Source organism: Schistocerca piceifrons, chromosome X (genome assembly GCF_021461385.2).
Source record: "Schistocerca piceifrons isolate TAMUIC-IGC-003096 chromosome X, iqSchPice1.1, whole genome shotgun sequence".
Taxonomy (NCBI): domain Eukaryota; kingdom Metazoa; phylum Arthropoda; class Insecta; order Orthoptera; family Acrididae; genus Schistocerca; species Schistocerca piceifrons.
Window position 1 is genome coordinate 552,535,482 of NC_060149.1, and position 23,073 is coordinate 552,558,554.

Sequence of the window (23,073 nt, forward strand, 5' to 3'; positions counted from 1 at the left end):
AGAGGATGGACATGACCAATGAAGGACAGAATGAATACAACAAGACCGAACAACAGAGTCACAAGGAAACAAACACATCCACTCGTACACGAACCAGGAAGTAAGCAGTCTAGCGCAAAGCGAGGTGTAAACTGATGTAAGCAAGATTAGACTGACTGGCTGAGTGAGAGGCCAGTGCTTAAGTATGCTACTGGGGGCACTGCTATTGGCTGCTGGGGCCGCCTGTTCAACTGTGGCGCCGTCACACTAAAAGTGGGCCAGGAGGCACGTGCCGTCACAGCTTACGACGCGATGGTGCAGAGACCTCTACGGGTCTTCGACGTCCATGACGTCTGGCGCCGATTCAATTTCCACAGTGCTTGGTACCAGATCCAGTTGGCCTGAATGAAAACTATTAGCAAGTGGACTGCACTGTCTGATGTGGTTTTAAATGTACTTTAACGCTACTGCCAGTATGTACTGACATATTGCAACTTGTCAATCTGACAATGAGTAACTTTTTTGAGTAACTTTTTTTATATGCTTTGAGCATCTAATGGCAGTGACCATACAATCCTGTTAATTGTGCATTTTGATGTGCAGAGAAGAGGGGTACATCAGTGGAATGATGGCATCTGTATCCTGTAGCAAGGAGGTGGTTCTCAGTGGTATGGCTACCCACTGGTTGTTGTTGCCCACTGTTGAACTGACTAGTGATTTTCTGCACTGTGGCCTACCTATTTCCTGTTACAATACATAATACTTCACGTAGTCCACCCATTATCAACACAATGTTGTCTGTGGCAGATGACTCTGGTAGCAGCAATTTTCACCAAACTGTGCTGCTCCTGGCTCATCTTTGACATAACAGTGTGTGAAGAACTCAACATCTGGCAGTAATCAAATGTGCTGATATTACAGGTCTTACCACTCCTACATTCATATGTCATGTCAGTATTTAGTGTAAAGTCTGATAATGTCACATTTGAATTATATGTACAACTTCTCCATTCACTGTGGCAACAAGAACACCCTCTCTCCAATGCACCAGTTGCCTATAATTCAATTTGTCATGACTGTTAGACATGTTATTGACGAAGGTTCTGGTCATACAGTGCTACTTTCAACAGTTAGTGCCAACTTCCTTGGAAACATAATTAAAACTTAGACCATGATCTTAGGCAGAATTTGTGGAATAACATTTTGTCGCTTGTTAGGTTGGATATTGTCAAAGGCTACTATTGGTTTCGACTGTATTACAATGTGGTGGCATTGCATAAATACAATTAAACAATGCAACTGTTCTTTTCATGATACAAAACCTATGCATAAGTTTATAGTCAAGGTCTCAGAAATCATATTTTACTGAAAAAATATTTGGATCCTCTTTGTGCATGTTGCCATAGCCCAGTACCAGTTATCATGGTTCTTTTTAGGTTAGATACACTGTTCACTCTATACACCCACAATGGTCAAATCTTCAAGAATCTGAAACATGTTAGAAAAAGTGTGATATATAATACAGATTAACAGAATAACTAATACACTGATGTTTCTTCAACGGATCATATGTGAGATATTCCTCAAGCATGTGGAAAAATTCAAAATTTCATAAATTTTCTCTAATGTATTAATAAAATGTCAGGCACAAACATTTAAACATGTACATACTAAACTATGTAGGTTAATACCAAGGTTATTGCAGCCAAGCATCATCAAAAACAAAATAGTTGTGAGGCTTACTTCCACAAGTTGCATTACTTCACTGATTCCATGCTGAAATCAGATATTACATAGCATTTAAATTATACGAGACGGTTACTAATAAGTTCATCAAATGATTTACTGAGAAATTCATCAGAGAAGTAGAATGAGTTGGCCCCCTATTAATCTCTTAGGCTCCTCTTAAACTGTGATTTATTATTAGCTTAATTTTTATGGTTGCTGGTAAGATACTAAAAATGTGTTCCCGGATAATGGACCATTTTCTGGACCAAAGTGAATGAGTTTAAGTCATTATAAAGATTGTTCTTATACTCTGTATTCATTTGATGAACTGAGCTTTTGGTATGAAAGAAGAATGCATTACTTATGAGAAATTTCATTAAGAAATGAATATACTGAAGAAAAGGATAATATTTGATATACCTTTGTGACAAATTAAAATTGTGTGCCAGATTGAGACTAAGAGGGTGGATCATGCCAAGATAGTTCAGATGGGTTCCTAGTTTGAGTACCACAGTTATATTCTGCCAGGAAGTTTCACAACAGTGCAAAAGTCATTTCAGAGTCAAAGGTTCATTCAGACTACATTCTCTGGGATGTGGCTAAGCCATCTTTTTTTCCAGAAGTGCTAGTCTGACAAGTTATCCAAAAGAGCTCCTTTTAAACTTGGATAGTAGGAGGAAGGTACTGGCAGGAAGTATAGCTGTGAAGGCAGGTTGTGAGCTGTGCCCAGATACCTCAGTCAGGAGGAGCAGTGCCCACAAAAGTTTATATTCCAGTATATGATTTTAATCTTCTGGGAAATTTCAAAATAGCAGACACTCCCACGTGGAAAAAATTATTTGTTCTGGAATATTTGAGAGAGTCTTCAAAATCATGCAGTAAACAAACTAGATATAATGATAGGCAGTTCCCACAATTCCTAACATGTAAACAATATTAGCAGAAAGCATTGCCTTTATGCATTTGGGTATTTCTGTTGATGGCCATTTGTTTGACAATCTGATATTTTCCAGAATGAATGGCTGGGATTCTCAAAGAATTGTCCTGTGTTGCTTACAGTGAACAGAATTGTACGTAATGGGGAAAGATAAAATGTACTTGTGGAGGCATTGTCTAAGGGCCTATCCATAGTCATTATTGGAGTGCCATCCCACTTTGAAACTTGTATGCTCTGAGGAGGACCCATTTGTCTTTAGCCAAATTGAGGCGCTTACTGATTTTCTTACACCATCTAGCTTCTGCCATGTTTTTCCTAGACAAACTATCTTTTTCCATGCTTTCAAAATATATGGCTGACTCAGTCCACCAACCTGTGTATGAATGCCAGAGAGGATCATACCTGGAGTATGTATAGTAGAAAAGACCAAATTTCTTTTTTAAAGGTATCATTTTGACTGATGATTGGATTTGTCATACATTAATTATTCTTTCTTGGAATATCCAGTAATCCCCAGAAAGAATGGCATGGGTTTTATCTCACAAACGAGATGCCAAGGCTAAAATATTATTCTTGCATTTGTTACAAAGCTGTTCCTTGTGTTCCTCTTCTAGTTTCAAAGATTTTTTTGGATGGTTTATGTAAATATCATTCTGTGTGCTTAGGTTGTGGTACAGGGTGTGGGACAGGTTTCTACCTTTCCTCATGCTTAAAACATTGATCTGTTTATGCTTTTTTTCTTTTGTGATAAACTGAATGTTGGTTGCAGAATCTTTGAATACATTCTCAGGTTCAAATATAAAGAACTTTCTTGAGGCTAAGCAGCTTATGTCCACGAATCAGCATGGTTTTAGGAAGCATCACTCATGTGAAACTCAGCTTGCCCTTTTCTCACTGAGAACTATGGATGAAGAGCAACAGGCAGATTCCGTATTTCTAGAGTTCCAGAAAGCTTTTAACATGGTGAGCCAATGCAGGCTGTTGACAAAGGCCTGAGCATATGGAATAAGTTCAATGATATGTGAGTGGCTCAAAGAGTTCTTAAATAATAGAGCCCAGTATTTAAATATTTGGGCATAACGTTTCAAACCAATATGAGGTGGAACAAGCATGTGGGAACTGTGGTAGGGAAGGTTTATTGGGAGAATTTTAGGAAAGAGTGGTTCACCTGTAAAGGAGACTGCTTGTAGGATGCTGTTGTGACCTATTCTTGAGTACTGCTCGAGTGTTTGGAATCCATATCAGGTTGGATTGAAGGAAGACATAAGCAATTCATAGGAGGGCTGCTAGATTTGTTACCAGTAACTTCAAAAAGAGATGCTTCAGGTGCTCAAAGCTCCAGTAACAAATCTAGCAGCCCTCCTATGAATTGCTTATGTCTTTCTTCAATCGACCATTTCCCTGTCTGTATGCCTCTGTATCAGCCCTAATTTCTCATATCTTATCTTCATGGTCATTATGCACGATGTATGATGGTGAGAGCAGAATCGTTTGGCAGTCTGCTTCAAATATCAGTTCTCTAAATTTTCTCAATAGTGTTTCCCGAAAAGAACACTGCCTTCCCTCCAGGGATATCATTCCATTTTTAGTTTTCTGTAAGTTGTTAGACCTAGTAACCCATGTATCTTCCAGGCATAGTCTTCAGTCTTCATGACAACAGTTGAATTCCCTTTGTCAGCAGACTGAACCAATATGTTTATGTCAACATTAAGCCTCTTAATAGTTCATCGCTTCTTTCCTTCTAGATTTCAATCAGTTTGATCTCTCCCAATTAGTTGTCTGGCAATCTTGGTGTGTGTATTTCTTCATATTTTTCACAGGAAAGTGTCTTGACAACAGTTTATGTGTTGGCAGTAATGCCCTTGTGGACACAACACAGCATATTATGTGAGAGCCAAATCATTCTATTGAGTCATCTTCTCTCCCTGTGGAGAAACATAAGAACGTGTCCATCTGTCTAGCCTTGCCACCTCGGTTATATCAGTTACTAAAAGTACATTATAACTACGTACATTACCCTTACCACACACCATGCCATACAGCATCAGCTTGCTTGTGGAGTATTGATGTAGATATATACCATCTGGGTAAGTGCTCATAGGTCACTGAGATACTAAATGGCAAAACATTTGACATTACTGCTACAGCTACATGGAGGAGCGACTGGCATTTTCATCAAGCACTTCATTGAAAGAATCAAGAAATCAATTTTTTCACTGAATGACATGCTAGTCACTTTTAATGCAATTTTGTTGTTTGTATATGTATTGCTTAAGAGCTAACCAGAGTGCATCCCACTTCATCGTACTTCACATAGACCAGAAATTTCTCTGAACAGTTGAAAGATACTGTCATGAGAAGTTCTTTAACTCTGGTGGTGGCCAGTTTCTGTATGAATTAATTTCAAGAAATAATCTCTGGACTCAGAATATGGAAGTCTACAGAGTGATACAGACACATGGATGATATCTTCATCCAGTGGAGACTTGGTAAGGAATGGCTTGGTGACATCCTGAAACATAAACAATCTTCATGCCAGCATTCAGTTTACCATATAATTTTACTTTGGAAATGGAGATGCTTCCTTGACATGTTAGTTATGAAGGATGGTGCAGACTTTGGATGCACCATGAACAAAAAACCTATGAATGCATATCAGTATTTACTCAAGCTGTTGACTCATCACCTGATCCAAAATATGTGTATAATCAATAATCTTGTAACAGGTGCGGGAATAAGCTGTGGCCATGTGGTTTCAAAACACAACACTTGGAATTTATTCTGAGGGACAAGGATCTTCCATGGAGGACATTTAAAGTATGACAAAACCTAGTATATGGCAAAGTGACACTTTTAAAAGAGAAATTCTGGATACAGCCCACCTGCCATATATCCTGCAGATAATGTTCAGTCTGTGAAAACATGGCAGAAAACATGACACACCAATGAAGAAAATCAGTGAATATCTCTGATTTTTCTCAGGTGTTTACTGAATTCTGTACACACGTGACATGCTATGTATAAGAATGATGGGATGATGCAGATTATGGAACGTGGAACATAAGTTAAACTGAAGTCTTGGACAGATGAAGGAATCAGCTGTGGCTGAGTACACACTGAGTGATGCAGAATATTGTACAAAATTCACCAAAACACATGTTCTACATGTAAAAAGGAGTTACCATACCTATTTGTTCCAAGAAGCCAAGGAGATCAATAAACACAATAACAATTTCAAAAAAACAAGTAGAAAACTTCGTGCTTAAGTTATATAGGACTTCTGACCACAGCTAAAAGTGGGAAGAAATGTAACTTCTGCCCATGAGACAGACTTCAGTTCACCACAAATTATGGAAGATAATTCTTAAGAATTCCAGCACTTTGTGCTGGTGTACGTTATCTCTATCAAACAGCCTTTGACAGAAGACTCAAAAACAGATGCTTCCATGCAATATGTAAAGAAATCACCGGAAATTATCTGTGATAATGATAGGAAACTGAAACATACATTATTTTTCTACACAACCTTGCTACACTTTAATGCACTCTGTCCAATGTTTCACAAGTTTTTTTGATTCTGTCAGAAAAAAGGTTTTTGGTTGCACCTGTAACCGTTTTTGCACCACATCATTGACTTCTTTATTGTTTCGGCTGTCCATTTGGCAGAATGTGTCCAAGCATTATTTTGCTGAAGATGACACCATTTCACAGTTTTCTGCAACATTTGGATCTGACTGCAGGCTTCAGTTTAGTTCGTAACATGCCACAGTAGTTCTCACTGTTCACAGTTTCACCTCTTGAGGTGAAATGAATGGCTAACACTTCTACCATGTCCCAGAATAGTTTTAGCATAATCTTGCCAGGTGATGGTTTACATTTAAATTTCTCAACTTCTGGTGATAATGGGTGTCTCCAAAGCAAGCTCACAGCCCAACTTTCCAGTTCATGATAGTGCACCCACGTTTTGTGTGCAGTAATGATTTGCTGCAAAAATCCATCTCCCTCGTGATGATAATGGGTGAAATGCTTACACAGATGTCCATGCTTTGGATCTTATGCTGCACTGCCATTTCTTTGAGTACCACTTTCCAAAAATTTTGCCTGTTGTGTAAGATGGAATACATTGTACAATGAATGATATATGTAATGTATTGACGATTTTGTCCACTGTGATTCAGCTATTTTTCCTCCCCACACCCACAATGACCTCCAAATTGTCCTCAATTGTTGACATCAGTGGCCTGCCAATCTTTCCTCATAACATAGAGAACTTCTTCCCTGGTTGAAATGCTCAATCCATTTGTAGATATTGCTTTGCGATAACGGGCTGTCACTATACAACACTCGCATTCGACAAATATTTTTTTCAGGTTTAACACCATCCACAAACAAAAAGTGAGTCACTGCTCTTATTTCCTGCTTGGTGCAAATTGAAAATGGAGTTGCTATGTTCCATGGTTTGCTACAATACAATGACTAACACAGGAATAAGAGTTACACGTTCTGTAAGATTGTTGTAGATGACAATATTTCATTCCTGGATGCTAGCACTGTTACCAAGCCCTACAGTGAGAAATTGCAAAAGCCCCTTTATTTTTTGACTTCCCATCATACAAAGCTTGATGCACAGAAGGCCAGTGCATGTAATGTTACATGACTACTGCAGTATACATCTTCCATGGAAGTTACATATCAACTGTCACAGTGACTGAAAGTATCACATGCTCTATGCTATCAGCAGTGCTCCTGCATTGATGATTATTAAGGTATGGTAAAGGCTGCTGTGAACAACCATGGTTTGCAACTAGTTACTCAAATACTTAGGTAGACTTCTCTACATTCACTGTAGTATCAGTCACCAGTCAAATGGTGGCTTGTTATTCATTGCACTTTGGGGTGTGTCATCAAATTTTAGAGTAGCAGGTGGTTGAGGCTGACATTTTTCCTCATTATTTCAACTTCAAACTAGGAAGCCATCTTATGATTAATTTGCCATCTGGAGGATACTTATATGCATCACTATGTTTGCACCAAAAAAAAAAAAAAAAAAAAAAAAATGGCACAATGGCAAATGCACTATCAAAAAAGACCTCAGTTGTTCTCAAGGAAGTGAAGGATGATGTGAGTTTGTGTAATATATCTAGAATACCAAGCCATTGTGGAAAAGCCTACAATGGACAGACCAAATGTGAACTACAGGAACATTGAGGGGAACAAGATTGTCACACTCTCCATTCATTGCCCTGTAAGCCAACCATAGGTGACAACTGTAACTTCATGGGACATGTGGAAGTTTGGATCAGTCATGGAGATGTGCTCATGTAGCTGAAGTGGTTCAGGTGACCACTTACAATAAGCAGGAAATCTGGGTTCAAGTCATGGTCTGGCACATATTTTCATGTGTCACAAACAGCTGACATCATTCCAGATTTGTAAAATGTGAATCTGTTTCAAAGACATTATTTGGTTTATTCTAGCACAAAAACCTTTCAACAATGAGATACTTTTGAGATTCGATTGAAGTACTTTTGGTGGATGACCTTATTTTCAGGCTAGTGATTTTCATCTTGGTAAATTTCAGGACCCAGTCATTTCTTGAATTTTTTCACAGAGACAAAATTACACACCTGGTACCACATCCAGAGATAATTACTCAGTATGACTACCAAATTTGAATGCCATAGGTGTGCAGTTCAAAAGGGGGTGTGCATTTAATAACACCATTACAAGTGTGCCAGCACATCTCCGATGCAGCACAATACAATAGAGGGCACTAAATTTAACAGAGGATGGTAATGAAGCTAAGACCCATATGCATGCACTGCCACCCCAGTTGTTTTGTATAAACATAGCATTAGTGATTTCTAGTACTAAAATTCACCAGAAAATGGCTGTCTGGTTATCAGCTGAAAAATCAGTGCAAGAACTCAATATCATCTAATTGCAATGCTGAAATCTCAAGGAACACTCATTGTGCTGTGCTGAGATTTTTCCAGTGTGTTCACAGTCTTTAGTTTCTCAATATTTTAAGCAAACTGAAGCCAAAAGCTATTTATATTGATAGTTTCTCTTGTATTTGTTGACTACATTCAATTTCTCTTGTTAGACTCGTTTGGACGTACCTGAAATGAATAAAATATGTTAGCTACTCCCAAATTATGTCAGTTTTGCGTGCTTACAAGTTACTGTAGCAGGAGCTCACAAAGGCTAAAAAATTACAACAATTAGTTTAGTGATCAAAACAAAATTATGTCACAATCCTTGACTCTACTGTTCCAACCAAAATGTAAGAAAATGATGTGAAGAGCCTGAGTAACAATAACTGATGTCTGAATGTACATCTACATCCACATTCAGTGAACCTCTGTGATGTGCATGGTAGAAAGTACTTCCCATTGTACCAGTTATTAGGGCTTCTTCTGATTCTGTTCATGTATGTAGCACGGGAAGAATGACTATTTAAATGTCTGTGAGCATGCTGTAACTAATCTGATCTTGTCCTCAGGTTCTCTATGAGAGTGATATGTAGGGGGTTGTAGTATATTCATAGATTCATATTTTAATGCTGGCTCCTGATTTTTGTAAGTGGGCTTTCTCTGGATTGTTTGCATCTATCTACAAGTTTCTTGCAAGTTCAGTTTCTTCAGCATTTCCATGATACTTTCTCATGGGTCAAACAAACTCATGACATGCACCTCTCTACATACATTCATTATCCCTTGTTACTCCTACTTGGTACAGGTTGCACACACTTCATCAATACTCTAAGATGTGTTGCACGAGTGATTTGCAAGCAGTCTCATTTGTGAACTGATTGCATTTCTTTACTATTTTATACCAATAAACCACAGCTGCCATCTGCTTATCTATGACCAAACTTATATGACCATACCACTTCATACCCCTATAATAGCAGAATTAGTTATTTTTGCAGATGACACTAGAACTGTAATCAATCAATCCATACATGCATACATAAACAGAAGCAGTGGTGAACAATGTTTTTAAAAGTATCAGTGACTGATTTTCTGCAAATGGTCTCAAACTCAATTTAAAAAAGACACAACATATTCAGTTCTGCACATCTAGTGTTGCTACACCAATGATAAATGCAACACATGGTTAGGAAATAATAAATAGGGTGTGAAGTTTCTAAAATGTTTGATTACTTGGCTAGTGATAGAAAATGTTTGACAGACAGAAAAGTAAGATTTGAAAACAAACTGAAAAACGTTCTTGACAGCTCCTTCTGTTCTGTAGAAGCATTTATATTATTTTAATGTGTAAAAAGTGGTGGGTAGAATTTAATAACTCACATCTGTGTATTTAAAAAGTCTTATAAATGTTCAGCATGTAGCAATATTTACAAATTAATTTGCAATTTGAATAAAAATGACTTTTCCCCCATAATTATGAGTAATTGTAGAAGTGATTCTCTGAACTTGTAAATAACTCACTAACTAACTCAAAAAGTGCTACACCTGAGTATTTGTAAGAGTTAACATTGAGTTGTAATGTGTTGCTACTGTAGTCATAGGATACTATGGTTTTTTTCAGTTTGTGAAATGCCCAGTTTTACATTTTTGGACATTTACAGCAAGTTCCCAATCTTTGCACCACTTTGAAATCTTATCAAGGTCTGACTTAATATTTAGGTAGCTTTTCCTAGGCATTACGTCATTATAGATGACTGCATCATCTGCAGAAACTCTGAGGTTGTTATTACTGTTGCCTGAATGGTCTTTAATATAAAATATTAACAGCAAGGGTCCCAACACACTTTTCCCTGGGACATACCCGAGGTAGATGTGATTTCATTTCAACAGGGAAGCTAAAACATCTTTGGTCTAACCCACCAGTGCCCACACCGAAACCAAGTTTATTGTGTGGTATCGCTCCCTGTATATCTAGTAAAGCTAACCAATGCCCTTAAATATTGTAAGGAGCCCCTAACCAGATTTTTGTTAGAAGCAATTTCTTCAGGTCTAGTTGTCCCAAAAATTCTGTATCTCTTGCTCTCCAATGACATGCATTTGAAGATTAGGCGTGATGCAGTTTCTTCTAGGTGCTTTTTGAAATTCCCATGGCCAGTTATCAGTCCAGTCATGAGTTTAATCTCTTTCCTGTTCAATCCTAGGATTACACAGCTCCTTTTAAAACACAGCTTAGGCAACCTTACCTTACACTGTTTTTGTTTATAGACCTTGGTCCAGTATTCTATGTGCTGTTTCCTAAGCCAGTTCTGTAGTTCTAGTTGATCATAGTCTTTGTGATTGTCAGGACAGGTTCTGGTCCAACAAATTGTGTTGTTGCCCCCATTCTGGCCAATCTGTTGACTTGTTCATTGTCACAGATGCCTGAGTGGCCAGGGATCCACACTAGGTTTACCCTATTGCTTCCCCCAAGCTCCACCAGAACCCTGTAGCATTCTGCAGCAATCTTAGATCTTGTTACAGGAGCTGCCGGTGATTTCAGGGCTGCCTGGCTGTCTGAATAGATGTAAATGCTATGGTCCTTGTAGCACCTATTCAATATTATCCTCCACACATGCTCTGATTGCAGTAATTTCAGCTTGGAATACTGAGGCCTGTTTTCCTAGACATATGAGGCCCTCCAGTCTTGGCTGATCACCACACACCCCTGCCCCAGAACCTTGGTCTGATTTCAACCCATCGGTGAACCAAACAGTGTCCCTCGTATGGTCTCGAACTGTTTTTTCCCACTGCTTCCTGCTTCCAATTATTATAAGGCCTGTTGAATCAGCTGGGAGTTATTATATAGTTGGCTGGCATTTCCCCAGCCATTCCTATATTTACCTCACTCACTATCCTAGGGTGTGATTCTGGATATCCCAATGAGATCCAATTTTTACCAGTTTTAAGTCTGTATGCACCAGCTGCTGCCCTCATCTTGACCCAAAGGTGTAGTGGAGGCATGTCCAGCATGGCTTTCATCCCAGGGGTTGGTGTGGTGCCTGTTATGGCTAAGCAGGCTAGTCTCTGTGCCTTAGCAAGCTCCTAAGCTGCAACCCAGTTTTGCCACAAGCCCTTCTGGTGCTCACTAGAGTACCTTTCACCTTGGAACAGATGCTCTTAATGTGAGGGGTCCATGTTAGTTTCTCATCTAAGGTTACCCTTAGATATTTCACTATCCCCTTCACAAATAGAGCTTCATTGAAGAGCTTTAGATTCCAATTTGAGTGTTGGATATGCCTCTTCGTGAATGGCACCACGACAGTCTTCTTAGGATTAAACCTTAGACCCTGTTTAATGCACCATTCTTGCACAATGTCTAATGCACCTTATGACATATTTCTGTGTCGGCAAATTTGCCAAATATTACTATGACAAGGTCATCTGTGTATCCTTGGCAAAAGCATTGCCTGGAATTTAGTTCCTCAGTGAGTTCATTCACCTCTAGATTCCACAAGAGAGGGGACAGAACTCCTCTTTGTAGATGACCTCAAGTGGTGTTAATTACCATCTTTTCATTCATCATGGTAGCCTCTACCTTCCTTCCACTAAGCATGGCTCTAGTCCACTTACATATAGTGGTCCCTAGGCCATGCACCTTTGCTGCCCTTACCCTGGAATTGAAGGTCATGTTATTGAAGGCCCCCTCCATGTCAAGGATGATGCAGAGGGCTTCCCAATGAGTTGTTGGAGAGCTGTCTCACATGATCTACCTGGTTGATATGCATGCTGGTTTGAATGTAGAGGGGCCCCAATTAGCCTCCTCTCCCAAATATATACATTAACCAGTTTTTCCAATGTTTTAAGAATGAAGGAGAACAGACTGACTGGTCTCATATCCTTGGCCTTGGTATGATCAATTGGCTTTGGAATGAAGACAACTTTCACTGCCCTCCAAGCATTGGGAATGATTCCTACTGCTAGGCTAATCCTGAATAACCTGCATAGGACTCTTCTGAGATTCTCTCCTTTCTGTTGCAGGAGAGCTGGAAAGATTCCATCTGGGTGACTTGAACAGTTGGAATGTTCCCACTGCCCATTGAATTTTCTTGAAGTCCACACACTCCTTGGCCGATTCCCAGTTATCTCTTCAAGTGCCTGAGAACCATTGTCTCTCAGGGATCACATTCCAGTCTGTGTTATCCACCAGAGCATATTGAAGAAAGTGAGTTTTGAGGAGGAGTTCCAGTGTCTCGTGTGCTGTCTTTGTATATTCCCCATCTTCCTTCCTTGATGTTCCTCCTGGATTGGTTGGTACTCTAGTGAGGTTTCTGTGAAGTCTGGCTTGAGCAGCTGTACTCTCCACTTCCTCACAGAATGCCTTCCAGGATGCCTCCTTTGTTTGTCTAATTGCAAGTTTGGAATTGACAAGATCCTCATGATAGTTTGTCCATTGTCCTTTATGTCTTGCAAGGTTAAACAGTCGTTGTACCTGTTTTCCTTGTGTTTCAAAGATACTGTTCCACCAGGCACACTCCTATTTATGCACTTCTTGGTGATTGTGCACTTGTCCTGGTATGAGGTCACTATGGCAGAGGTAACAGTCTCTGCTACTTCCTCAAACTCTACTGGATTCCTTATTGAGGTTTTAATTTCCAATAAGCTTAGGTCAAGGTCCCTCCTGTATGTCTCGTAGCCTGTTTTCCTGAGATTCGTATAGGCCATGGTCTGTCTAATTCCCATTGCAACCCTGAATTTAATGTGCATGTGGTCTGATGAGGATGGCTCCAACGCCACATGCCATTGTGTCACAAGGCTGCCCATCATCATGGAACCAAAGATTGTGTCAATTAATTCTTCCCTTCTGCTATTCCTGAATGTAGGTTCATTGCCCCTATTCAGGACCTAAAAAATGTTAGACAATAGAAATTCAAGAAGATACCCACCCCTACTGTTGGTGTCCTTGCTGCCCCACACTAGGTTGTGGGCACTGGCATCACATCCAACCAACAGTAGGCCACCTTGCTGATGGCAAGCTTCTATCAGTCTCCTCACCTCCAACGGAGGAGGAGAGCTGCCTTTATAAGGAAGGTATGCTGACACCAAAACAATTTCCCTTGTGATACCTTCGTCACGTTGCAGCATCCTGATGGTCATGGTCCCTGGACCAGAAATCCATCACTGGCATGAAAGAAATTCCATTTCTTACATAGAAGCATGTTCTGGAGTTTCTTAGCTTTCTAGCATAAATCATCTTACTACCAGTGCCACTGAGGCCTGATACACCCCCTTTATATAAGGATGTTTCTTGCATCAGGGCCCCGTCCACTTCCTGTCTCCCCAGGCAGCGTCTCAGGGCAGCAGTAGCCCCTTTACTGTGCTGCAGGTTAATCTGCCCCACCTCCAGTCTCCATCTTGCTGCTATCATTGCCTTTGAGGTCTTTGATTACCCTGACAGTGACCTGTGTGAACCCTAAAAACAATTTCAGGTCTTGTCTCACAGGACTTCTCTCCGACCTCCACCACCATGGTTCATCCTTCCAGTACAGCCTTCTTGTTAATTACTCTCCAGTCCTCTGTTGAGACTTTTGGGTTCTGGATCCTTGTTTTCTCAAACAGAGTCTTTAGAGAGACATCCTTAAGGATCTTTGGCACCCATGTTGATACCTTTGTAGTATTAAGAAGCTCTGCTGCCATCTTGACCACCAGCTTCACATCCTCTCCCAGGGATATCATGGGCACCTTGTCCTTAAGTCCTTAAGCCATTCCACTGTGTGCACCCCCTCACAGACAAAAATGATGGCACCACAATCTAGATAGATCTTCATGAAGTTGGGTCCTGGACCAGTGTCACCCCCCAATCTTTCCAAAGAGGACCATCTGTACAAGTTCCTCCTGCTGCGAGGTGATGGCTACCAGCGGATAGCTTCCTAGCTTCCTGGATAACTGCCACCTTAAAAACCAGGACTGCAGTACTATAGGTCTGTTTCCCTCTTTCTTGCCTCAACTATTTCTGGGCTTGCTTATCCAGGGAGGAGGGAGTCCTGGATTCCTTCCTTATCCTCTTGCTACCTGTCTTTGATGTTGTGGTGGTCTGCATATCCCCTTCAACCTGAGACAGTTTTTTCTTGGGGGTCTTGGGCTCAAGCCCTTTTAATTCTCTCCACTTGTGTTTGGGAAGCCATTCTTTCCCTTTCTTTTGTCTCTGTTTACTGAGGAATTTCCTCTTCTGGGCCCCAGACAAGGCTTTAATCTTGATCTGGTCCAACTTCTCAATTACAGTTCCCACTACTGGCTCAGGTCTAGACCCTGATTCAGTAGTGGGAGTGCATTCCATTGTTTTTGACCCCAATGCTTGGGTGACTGAGGTCTCAGTTTGCCCCTAAGTTTGTTTTAAATTATTATTATTATTAATTTTTTTTTTCGTGTCCATCTTGGTCCCATGAGATTTTGGGATCTACATGGTCCACACCACGAAAACCCCATGCAGTGTAGGGCTACTTACTCAGGGAGGTCGCCTGGTACCCCTGAGGCTCCGCTTGCAACACATCTTCCTATGTGTCATGCACCCCTTGGCATGGATCACATCGCACCTTGGGTTGGAAAAGGAAATTGGGTAAGGACTAGGAGTGGATAAGGAAGACAGGATGTTGTGGGACACTCTTCACCTGATCTATCAGCTACAGCCTTTATGGCAGTTGGTCTTCTACCTTCAGCATAGCCTTCAGCTTCTCACAGATACACAAACCTCTCCACCCACACGGACAGTGCTTCATCCAGGTAGTGTCTCCTGGAGAGGCACCAGAGGTTACTTCTGCATCTGTTATCAATGCTCCATCCAAGATAACATGCTTTGTCCTTACTTCCAAGATATCTTCAATCCAGTCCCAAATTTCACTTGATATGCCATAAAATCATACATTTGGTAATAAGTGCAAGTGTAGTACTGAGTCAAATGAATGCTTTTCAGAAATCAAGAATTACTGCAACTACCCTACTTCCCTGATCCATGGCTTTCAGGACATCATGAAAGAAAAGTGTGAGCTGTGTTTAACATGATTTATGTTTTCAGAATCATGCTGGTTGTTCTGGAGGACATCATTCTGTTTGAGATACATAATTACGTTTTAGTGCAGAATATGTTATGAAATTTGACAAGTGATTGTCAAGGATATTCAACAACAGTTCTTTGGGTCATTTCTGTTATCCTTCTTGTAGACATGTGTGACCTTCACTTTCTTCCAACTACTGAGCACTTTCTTCTATTTGGGGATGGATGGTAGATTATAATTAAGAGGGGATAACTGAGTTGCAATTTCAGTATCAAATCTCAGAGACATTCCATCTGGCCCTGGAGCTTTGTTCTGTTTTAACAGCTTCATCTGTTTCTCAATGCCAGTGACACTAATATCTAATATCTGTTTCGCTCATCTGTTCATTGGTATGAGAATTAAACTGCGGCATTGGTATGAGAATTAAACTGAGGCAATACTCATGGATTTTCCTTTGTAAAGGAACATTAGACAGTGGAATTAAGCATTTCTGCTTTTTCTTTGCTACCCACAGTTTCAATTACCATTAACTTCCATGAGTGTCTGGACACTGGCTTTGGTACCACTAATGACCTTTACATATGACTAGAAATTCTTTAAGTTTTGTGAGAGATTATTGAATAATTTTCTGCTATGGTAGTTGTTGAAGGCTTCATGCATTGCCCTCTTGCAATTTAAACACATTTCATTTAGCATTTTCCTATCTATAACTCTATGCTTTGTTTTGAGCCTATTATTCAGGAGTCTTTGTTTCCTTAGAAGTTTCTTTACAGTGACTGTATACCATGAAGGAACCCTCCTATCATAAACCATTGTATTGGGTACATATCTATCCAGTGCATAATCAACTATTCTTTTAAGCCAGAACCACAGTTCTGCTACATCATTCTACCCAGAGCTGGATGTTTTGAGTTCCTTATTGAAATATGCACTGCTGCCTGTATCTACATTGCTGAAAATGTAAATCATTCTATTTGGTTTAGTTGACAATTGTACTTCAGTAATCATTCTTGCTACAACTGCCTCATTGTCACTGATAACAGTTTCTATGAGGACATGGGCCTATTTGTTGCCACTAGGTGCAATATATTCCCCTCATGACTGAACTTTTGGACAATATGTTCTAGGTAGTTCTATGAGAATGCATTAGTAATGTTTTGTAGGATGTCTTGTCATGCCCAATAGTTACAAAACAGTAGTTTTCCCAATTGATTTTTGGATGATTTAAGTCTCCTCCAATAATTACAGTATTATCAGGGAAAATTACTTACCAGTGAACGTGAGTCTGATGATGGATAGATGGATCCAGTAATAAATTCATTCCCGCACTTGATACTGCATCATACCCAGATAATCTTGCATGCAGTTTTGGTATCTATCTCAGTGGGTTTGAATTTGTTGTGTACTGCAACAAATACACCACCTTCATTTACCATTTGTTAATCCTTTGAATGTATGTTTAAATTTTCCCTGAATGTTGCACTGCCATTGGTTTTGATTTTACCCAGTCTTCTGTACATAATATATTATGTGAGCTCCACAGCTTTTTGTAAGTGCTTCAAACTCTGTTACATTGTTGCAAATGTGTCAGTAGTTAATCATTAGGATTTTAACATTCTTACCTTTAGCGGACATTTCTTTCGATTTTATACTGACTTTTCCACGACCCCTACTGCTATCATTATCTGGATGGAGAGTCGCTTATTCTCAAAAAATTTTTTTTACTGTATGGTGGCTGTTCCTTTGAAAGAACAGACACCACACAGATCCACCAGCTGGGAAACACTATTTGTAAATTGAAGGGGGATCACTGCTATCAGCAGCAGCAGGACATTAAGTGGAATCAGCATTGACTAGTGAAAATGTGTACTGGACTAGGACTCAAACCCAGGATGTCATGCTTACTAGGTAGGTGTGGTAACCACTGCACCATATGGGACAAAGCATTATCGCAACTTTGCGGAGTGTCTCGGTGTGCCTCATGACTGGTCCACACTCCCATCGACCACCACCTATCTGCAGTCCCTGTCCATTATACTCCTGTTCACTACTTAAAGATTGCCACAGGAATTCCCACTGAAGAAAGTGGATCCATTGCCTAGCCAGGCTTATCAATTATTTGAATGCACAGCAGCTGTGAAACATTATGTGTAATTGAAGGGGGATCACTGCTATCAGCTGCAGTAGGACATTAAGTGGAATGAGCTACAACAAGTAAAAATGTGTACCAGACCGAGATTCGAATCTGAGATCTCCTGCTCTCTGCTTAATGTCTCGCTGCAGCTGATAGCAGTGATCACCCTTCAATTGACATATAGTGTTTTACAGCTGCTATATCTGCATGGCGTCTGTTTGTTATAAGAAACAGACACTGTGCATTCAAATAATTGATAAGCCTGGTTAGGCAATGGATCCACTTTCTTCAGCTCAAATGCACAAATATGTCCGAGCTCCTGTGAAAACCTCTAAGTAGCGAACAAGAGTATATGGACAGGAACTGTGGATAGGTGATGCTCGATGAGTATGTGGTTCAGTCATGTGGTGTTCTGAGATAGCCCGCGCACTTTCAATAACACAGTGTCCTGGATGACAAATTGGTTACCACACCTGCCTAGTAAGCAGGAGATTCTGGGTTTGAATCCGGTACCCATTTTCAATCATTGCCACTGATTTTGCTTAATGTTCTGATGCAGATGATAGCAGTGATCCCCCTTCAATTTATGTATAGTGTTTCACAGCTGCTGGATCTGCATGGTGTCTGTTCTTTCTAAGGAACAGACACCATGCATTCAAATAGTTGATAAGCCTGGCTGGGTGATGGATCCTTTTTCTTCAGTGTGAATGAACAAATATGTCTGACCTCCTGTGGGAATCTGTAAGTAGCGAACAGGAGTATAGTGGACAGGGACTGTGGATAGGTTGCACTCGATGAGGGTGTGGATCAGCCATGAGGCATACTGAGATAGTCTGTGCAGTTGTGATATTGCTGTGTCCCAGATGGCACAGTGGTTACTGCACCTTCCTAGTAAGCATGAGATCCCGTGATCGAATCCCGGTCCAGTACACATTTTTGCTCAGCTCAGCTGATTCCACTTAATATTCCTCTGCAGATGATAGCAGAGATGCCCTTCAATATTCTGAAAAACCATTATGTGCTCGCCACACATAGTCAGTTACCTGGGTAGCAGCCTCTGATGTGGAGTGTACATATGGACTCATGTAGGAGGACTCTTCGGTTCCCAACCATATGGTGCAAGCACAGGAAGTCACAGCCAAGCTTGTCACAGAACTTGCAAAGTCTCTGATTGAATCTTTCCACTCAACTGAGAACCAGGGACCATGATCAGTTCTGGGTACAATGCTGCAAATTGTGAGCTTCATTGAAATCTGTGAACAAAGCTAGTCTTCTCACCCTCCTGATCCAAGTATCACTTGGGAGTCCAGATGACAGACATTTTTGTTACAACATGCACCACAATCTTCAGTTGCTTTCACATTCTTCCCTGAGAGACTAGACACATTGCAGTGGTGTGGTTACGTGTTGCCTACAGGAAATGTTGATTCACCTTTCATTGAATTTTTCTTCTTCAACAGTTCAGTTCACACCTAACAAATTAAAAAATAAATGTTCCATCACTGGTTGAGCTGTAGTATAACCAGTCATAGTAACTGCCTCTAAAGATTACATCAAAAGTTTTTCTAGTTTCAGGATAGCTGAGCTGTGGATTGAGAGTTAGTTTGTGAGTGAAAACTTCAATATATTGTTACTTCTTTGATACAAAACATGGCCAAACCAGTGCTAATCTGACAGTTTCATCATACACACACATTTACAGTTACTCATAATACCCAAATTATGATATTTAACCAAACTTTTGCTGGAATCTTTATAAATGTATGATCGATGTTTTTCCAATGCTCACTCTGTATTATCCAAATCTGTTTCTTCAAATGTTCAGTTCTCAGTTGTGACTTGTATAACTTGCCATGGGATTTTTAGTTATTCAAAAAGTTAAAGTTGAAGCATAAAATCATAAATTTTGTGGGTTTGTCTTTATCAACCATCTGTGATCAATTTACAGCACTCTAAGGTCAAGTTCAACTAACAATACCACAAAATTATTACACACATTCAGAGCTACTATTACATTATTATGATGGCTATGCCTGCACATAGCACTTTTCTAGACCACAAAATGTGCATGAATGTACTCTCTTCTGACTGGGTAAGAAGCATCAAAGCCAGTGATCTATCAGTATTAAATTACATTATTCCGCATCATCACCAAGTGAGGTGGTGCATTGGTTAGCACTAGACTCACATTCTGGAGGATGACAGTTCAAACCCATGTCCAGCCATCTTGATTTAGGTTTTCTGTGATTTCCCTAAATTGCTTCAAGCAAATTGTGGAATGGTTCCTTTGAGAGGGCACAGCTGACTTCCTTCCCCATCCATCCCTAATGGGATGGGACCAATGACCTCACTATTTGATCCTTTCCCCCGAATCAACCAACCTATCCCACATCATCTACTACAAACTAATCACAACATAATATCTTATTAGGACAATTTATTAAACATAGAAATCTAGGAAACCTGCAAATATCAAAATACTCATCTCTTTATCTAACTGAATAATCTTATTTTCATGTCTCCAGTTCCATAAACTGGTGAATTATACATTACAAATTTTTCCTGAGTGTATGTCTCATTTACTCAGTTAATAGATGCAATAATTATTTGTTTATTATATTACTTCACCTTCACACTTTCATCCATACTAATAATTAAACATATTAAATTGAGAGGAAAAGGAAAGTATGTAAAATAAAGGGAAGGTAACCACTCACTTATGGCTCACATGTGTGGAAAAAAAAGAAAACTGTTTATATAGCTTTCGAACTCTTGCTTGGATGGGTGTATGCATTTGGTTGTCTGTGAGGTTGTGCATGAGTATTCACTTCCACGAAAGAAAAAGCAAGAGCTTGAAAGCTAATATGAATAGTGAGTGGTTATTTATTTTACATATTGTTCCATCCAGAGAAAAAGTTCCTTTTTTCATGATCAAAAATTACATACAGCCCACAGATGTAAGACAGGGAATGAGGATTCTCCATAAATTCGAAACTAAATGCAAAATGTTATGTTAGTTACTCCTCCTATGAATTAAAGGAATGTTTGGATGTCATGTTTGGAAAGCTTTGATCATTGTGAGAAACAATGTTCATTGTAAATAAGTCTCTGTTCATAAAGTACATGAAAACTTTACCCCTTCAGCACTTTTTGTAGCTGTTTAGTTATAAATGGAATATAAAAACTGTCATTAAAAAATAACATGAGCTGCCGCTTTGTGACAATGATAGTTACTGAATCCAGCGGTAGCATGTTATCATGGTTGCATCTCCATGGTAATCTATATTTTGATTTATTACACATTCCTTAGGGTTCTCCCCAATGATGGGCTCTACTGCGTAGTATACACAAATAAATTTACAATAATACTTTCAAGTTCAATAGTTTATTATATTTGTTATAACATTTTTCCAGATGTGGATGAATGTGCTGTAAGCCCAAATATTTGTGACAGAAGGTATTCAGTCTGTGTCAACACAGAAGGTGCTTACTATTGCCAGAATTTACCAAACAAACCAAGTCCCCGTTACAACCAATGCATTCCAGGATACAGTTGGGATGTTAAGCTGCACATGTGTGTAGGTAAGCAAAGTTATAAACGTGAGGTATACACTGATGAAAGAGCTGAATGTAAACTTACATTTTACAGCTAGTTCTTGTGGGTATGTGAAATAATTGGTAAACATTATTGGTAAGAAGTATTATTGAAATTCTTTTTGCTAGAGAGAAGTATGTATTTCATTTTGAGTTTATTACCAACATTCATTTTAAAAAACTTTTATGCATTTTCAGTAGTTGGTGCCCCACAGCTTGCAGATGTTTATTGAAAATGATGTTGTACTACTATCAGCTACAATGAAAATCTTTGTTATTGCTTTATAGCCATTGTGGATGATGAACTGAAACTGTGATTTAAATTGGTGGTTATGTTTGTGGAATTGCAACCTGTCACATTTTGAAATTGATATGTATTTTACCCTTAATCAGTTTCCTTGGGCCTGCAGACTTGTTAATTTCATAAACATTTTCTTAACTAAATTTCCATTATTTCTGCTGGCTCCATAGCTTCCATAGCTCTAGCATCTAGCTGCACTTGATCCAAGATATAATGTTCTTGTAATACCTGCATCAGATTATGAACCTGCAGTGGCTGAAAAACTAGTTAATGGGGCAATAAATTGTATCAGATTCAAAAACAATGGCTGGTTTCATGCTATACCTACATAACCACCAGTTAATTATTTCTATCAATTTTTATTTTTACTAATCATCATCAGCCACAAGCTCTTTTTCTGTGACAGTATTTGTCTGAAAACACACACACACACACACACACACACACACACACACACACACACACACATGCACAATATGATTGACTTCACTCTACATAATGTTGAAACATACTCGTTACAGCATTATTCAATAGATAGAACTTACATGTTGTTCAGAAGACCCATGTATCAATAATATAGTAGTACAACACATCCAACCTCTGGAGTCTTATTAACTTTGGAACAGCATCAGTATTAGATGTCTGAATGACAACTTCATGCACCATTATATTACTGGCATGTTGGATCTTCTGAACAATGATTCAATGCTGTGTCTTGAGTTTTGTTGCCCAGTTCATATTGTTCATGTTATGAAGAGCACATCATGTATGTATCAACACAAAGGACTAAGTCTAATCAAGACTTAAAACTGAGCTATAAGCAATATCACAGAATTCTTCAGCATGTCTTCAAAAAGGGAAAAACTATATACTATACACACAAAAAATTCAAAATTTCAATATGAAATGAATAAATTTGGCAAGGTAAATGGTACTGAACTCCCAAATGACATTAGTAGTGTGACAGATGATAAAAAATTAAAGCCATTGGATACTAAATTCAATTAATTTTTCCTTAAAGTAACTGAAAACACAGAGACAAAGAACTGTCCACTTAAAGCATATCCAATAAACTACTTAGACACATAATGTATACTCCACCATTAGATATCTGTTTTGGCAAGCCATGAATTAGAGGGACCACAAAAATCAATAGATCACCAGAAACTAGTAACTTAACTGTCTATGATGGTATCTCAGCTAAAGTAATGAAATCTAGAGCTGACTTGACAGCACCACTCTTGAATTATGTTTGTAATCAGTAGAAGGGTCAGAATGTATTTCCTGAAAGATTGAAATATGCCACAGTAACAGCAATATACAAAAGAGCAACTAACCTTTAATTACAGGTAAATCTCACTCCTTCTCAGAAATTGTGCGAAAGTAACTTACAACAGAATACTGAACCATTTGTCTGGAATTAATCTTTCAGCAAC

At 39.2% G+C, this 23,073-nt stretch overlaps 1 protein-coding gene across 4 annotated transcripts in view; it reads left to right on the top strand.

Annotated features, from left to right (window-relative positions):
- LOC124722859 (fibulin-1-like) overlaps positions 1-23,073 on the top strand; it is a 649,840-nt gene that overhangs the window by 423,297 nt on the left and 203,470 nt on the right. For 3 of the 4 annotated variants that reach the window (XM_047247987.1, XM_047247986.1, XM_047247988.1), the window contains one exon: positions 21,157-21,324. The exons of the other annotated variant lie outside the window; for it this stretch is intronic. In XM_047247987.1, coding sequence (XP_047103943.1) covers positions 21,157-21,324 — 168 coding nt within the window. The remainder of the gene's footprint in view (positions 1-21,156; positions 21,325-23,073) is intronic. 4 annotated transcript variants of the gene reach the window in all.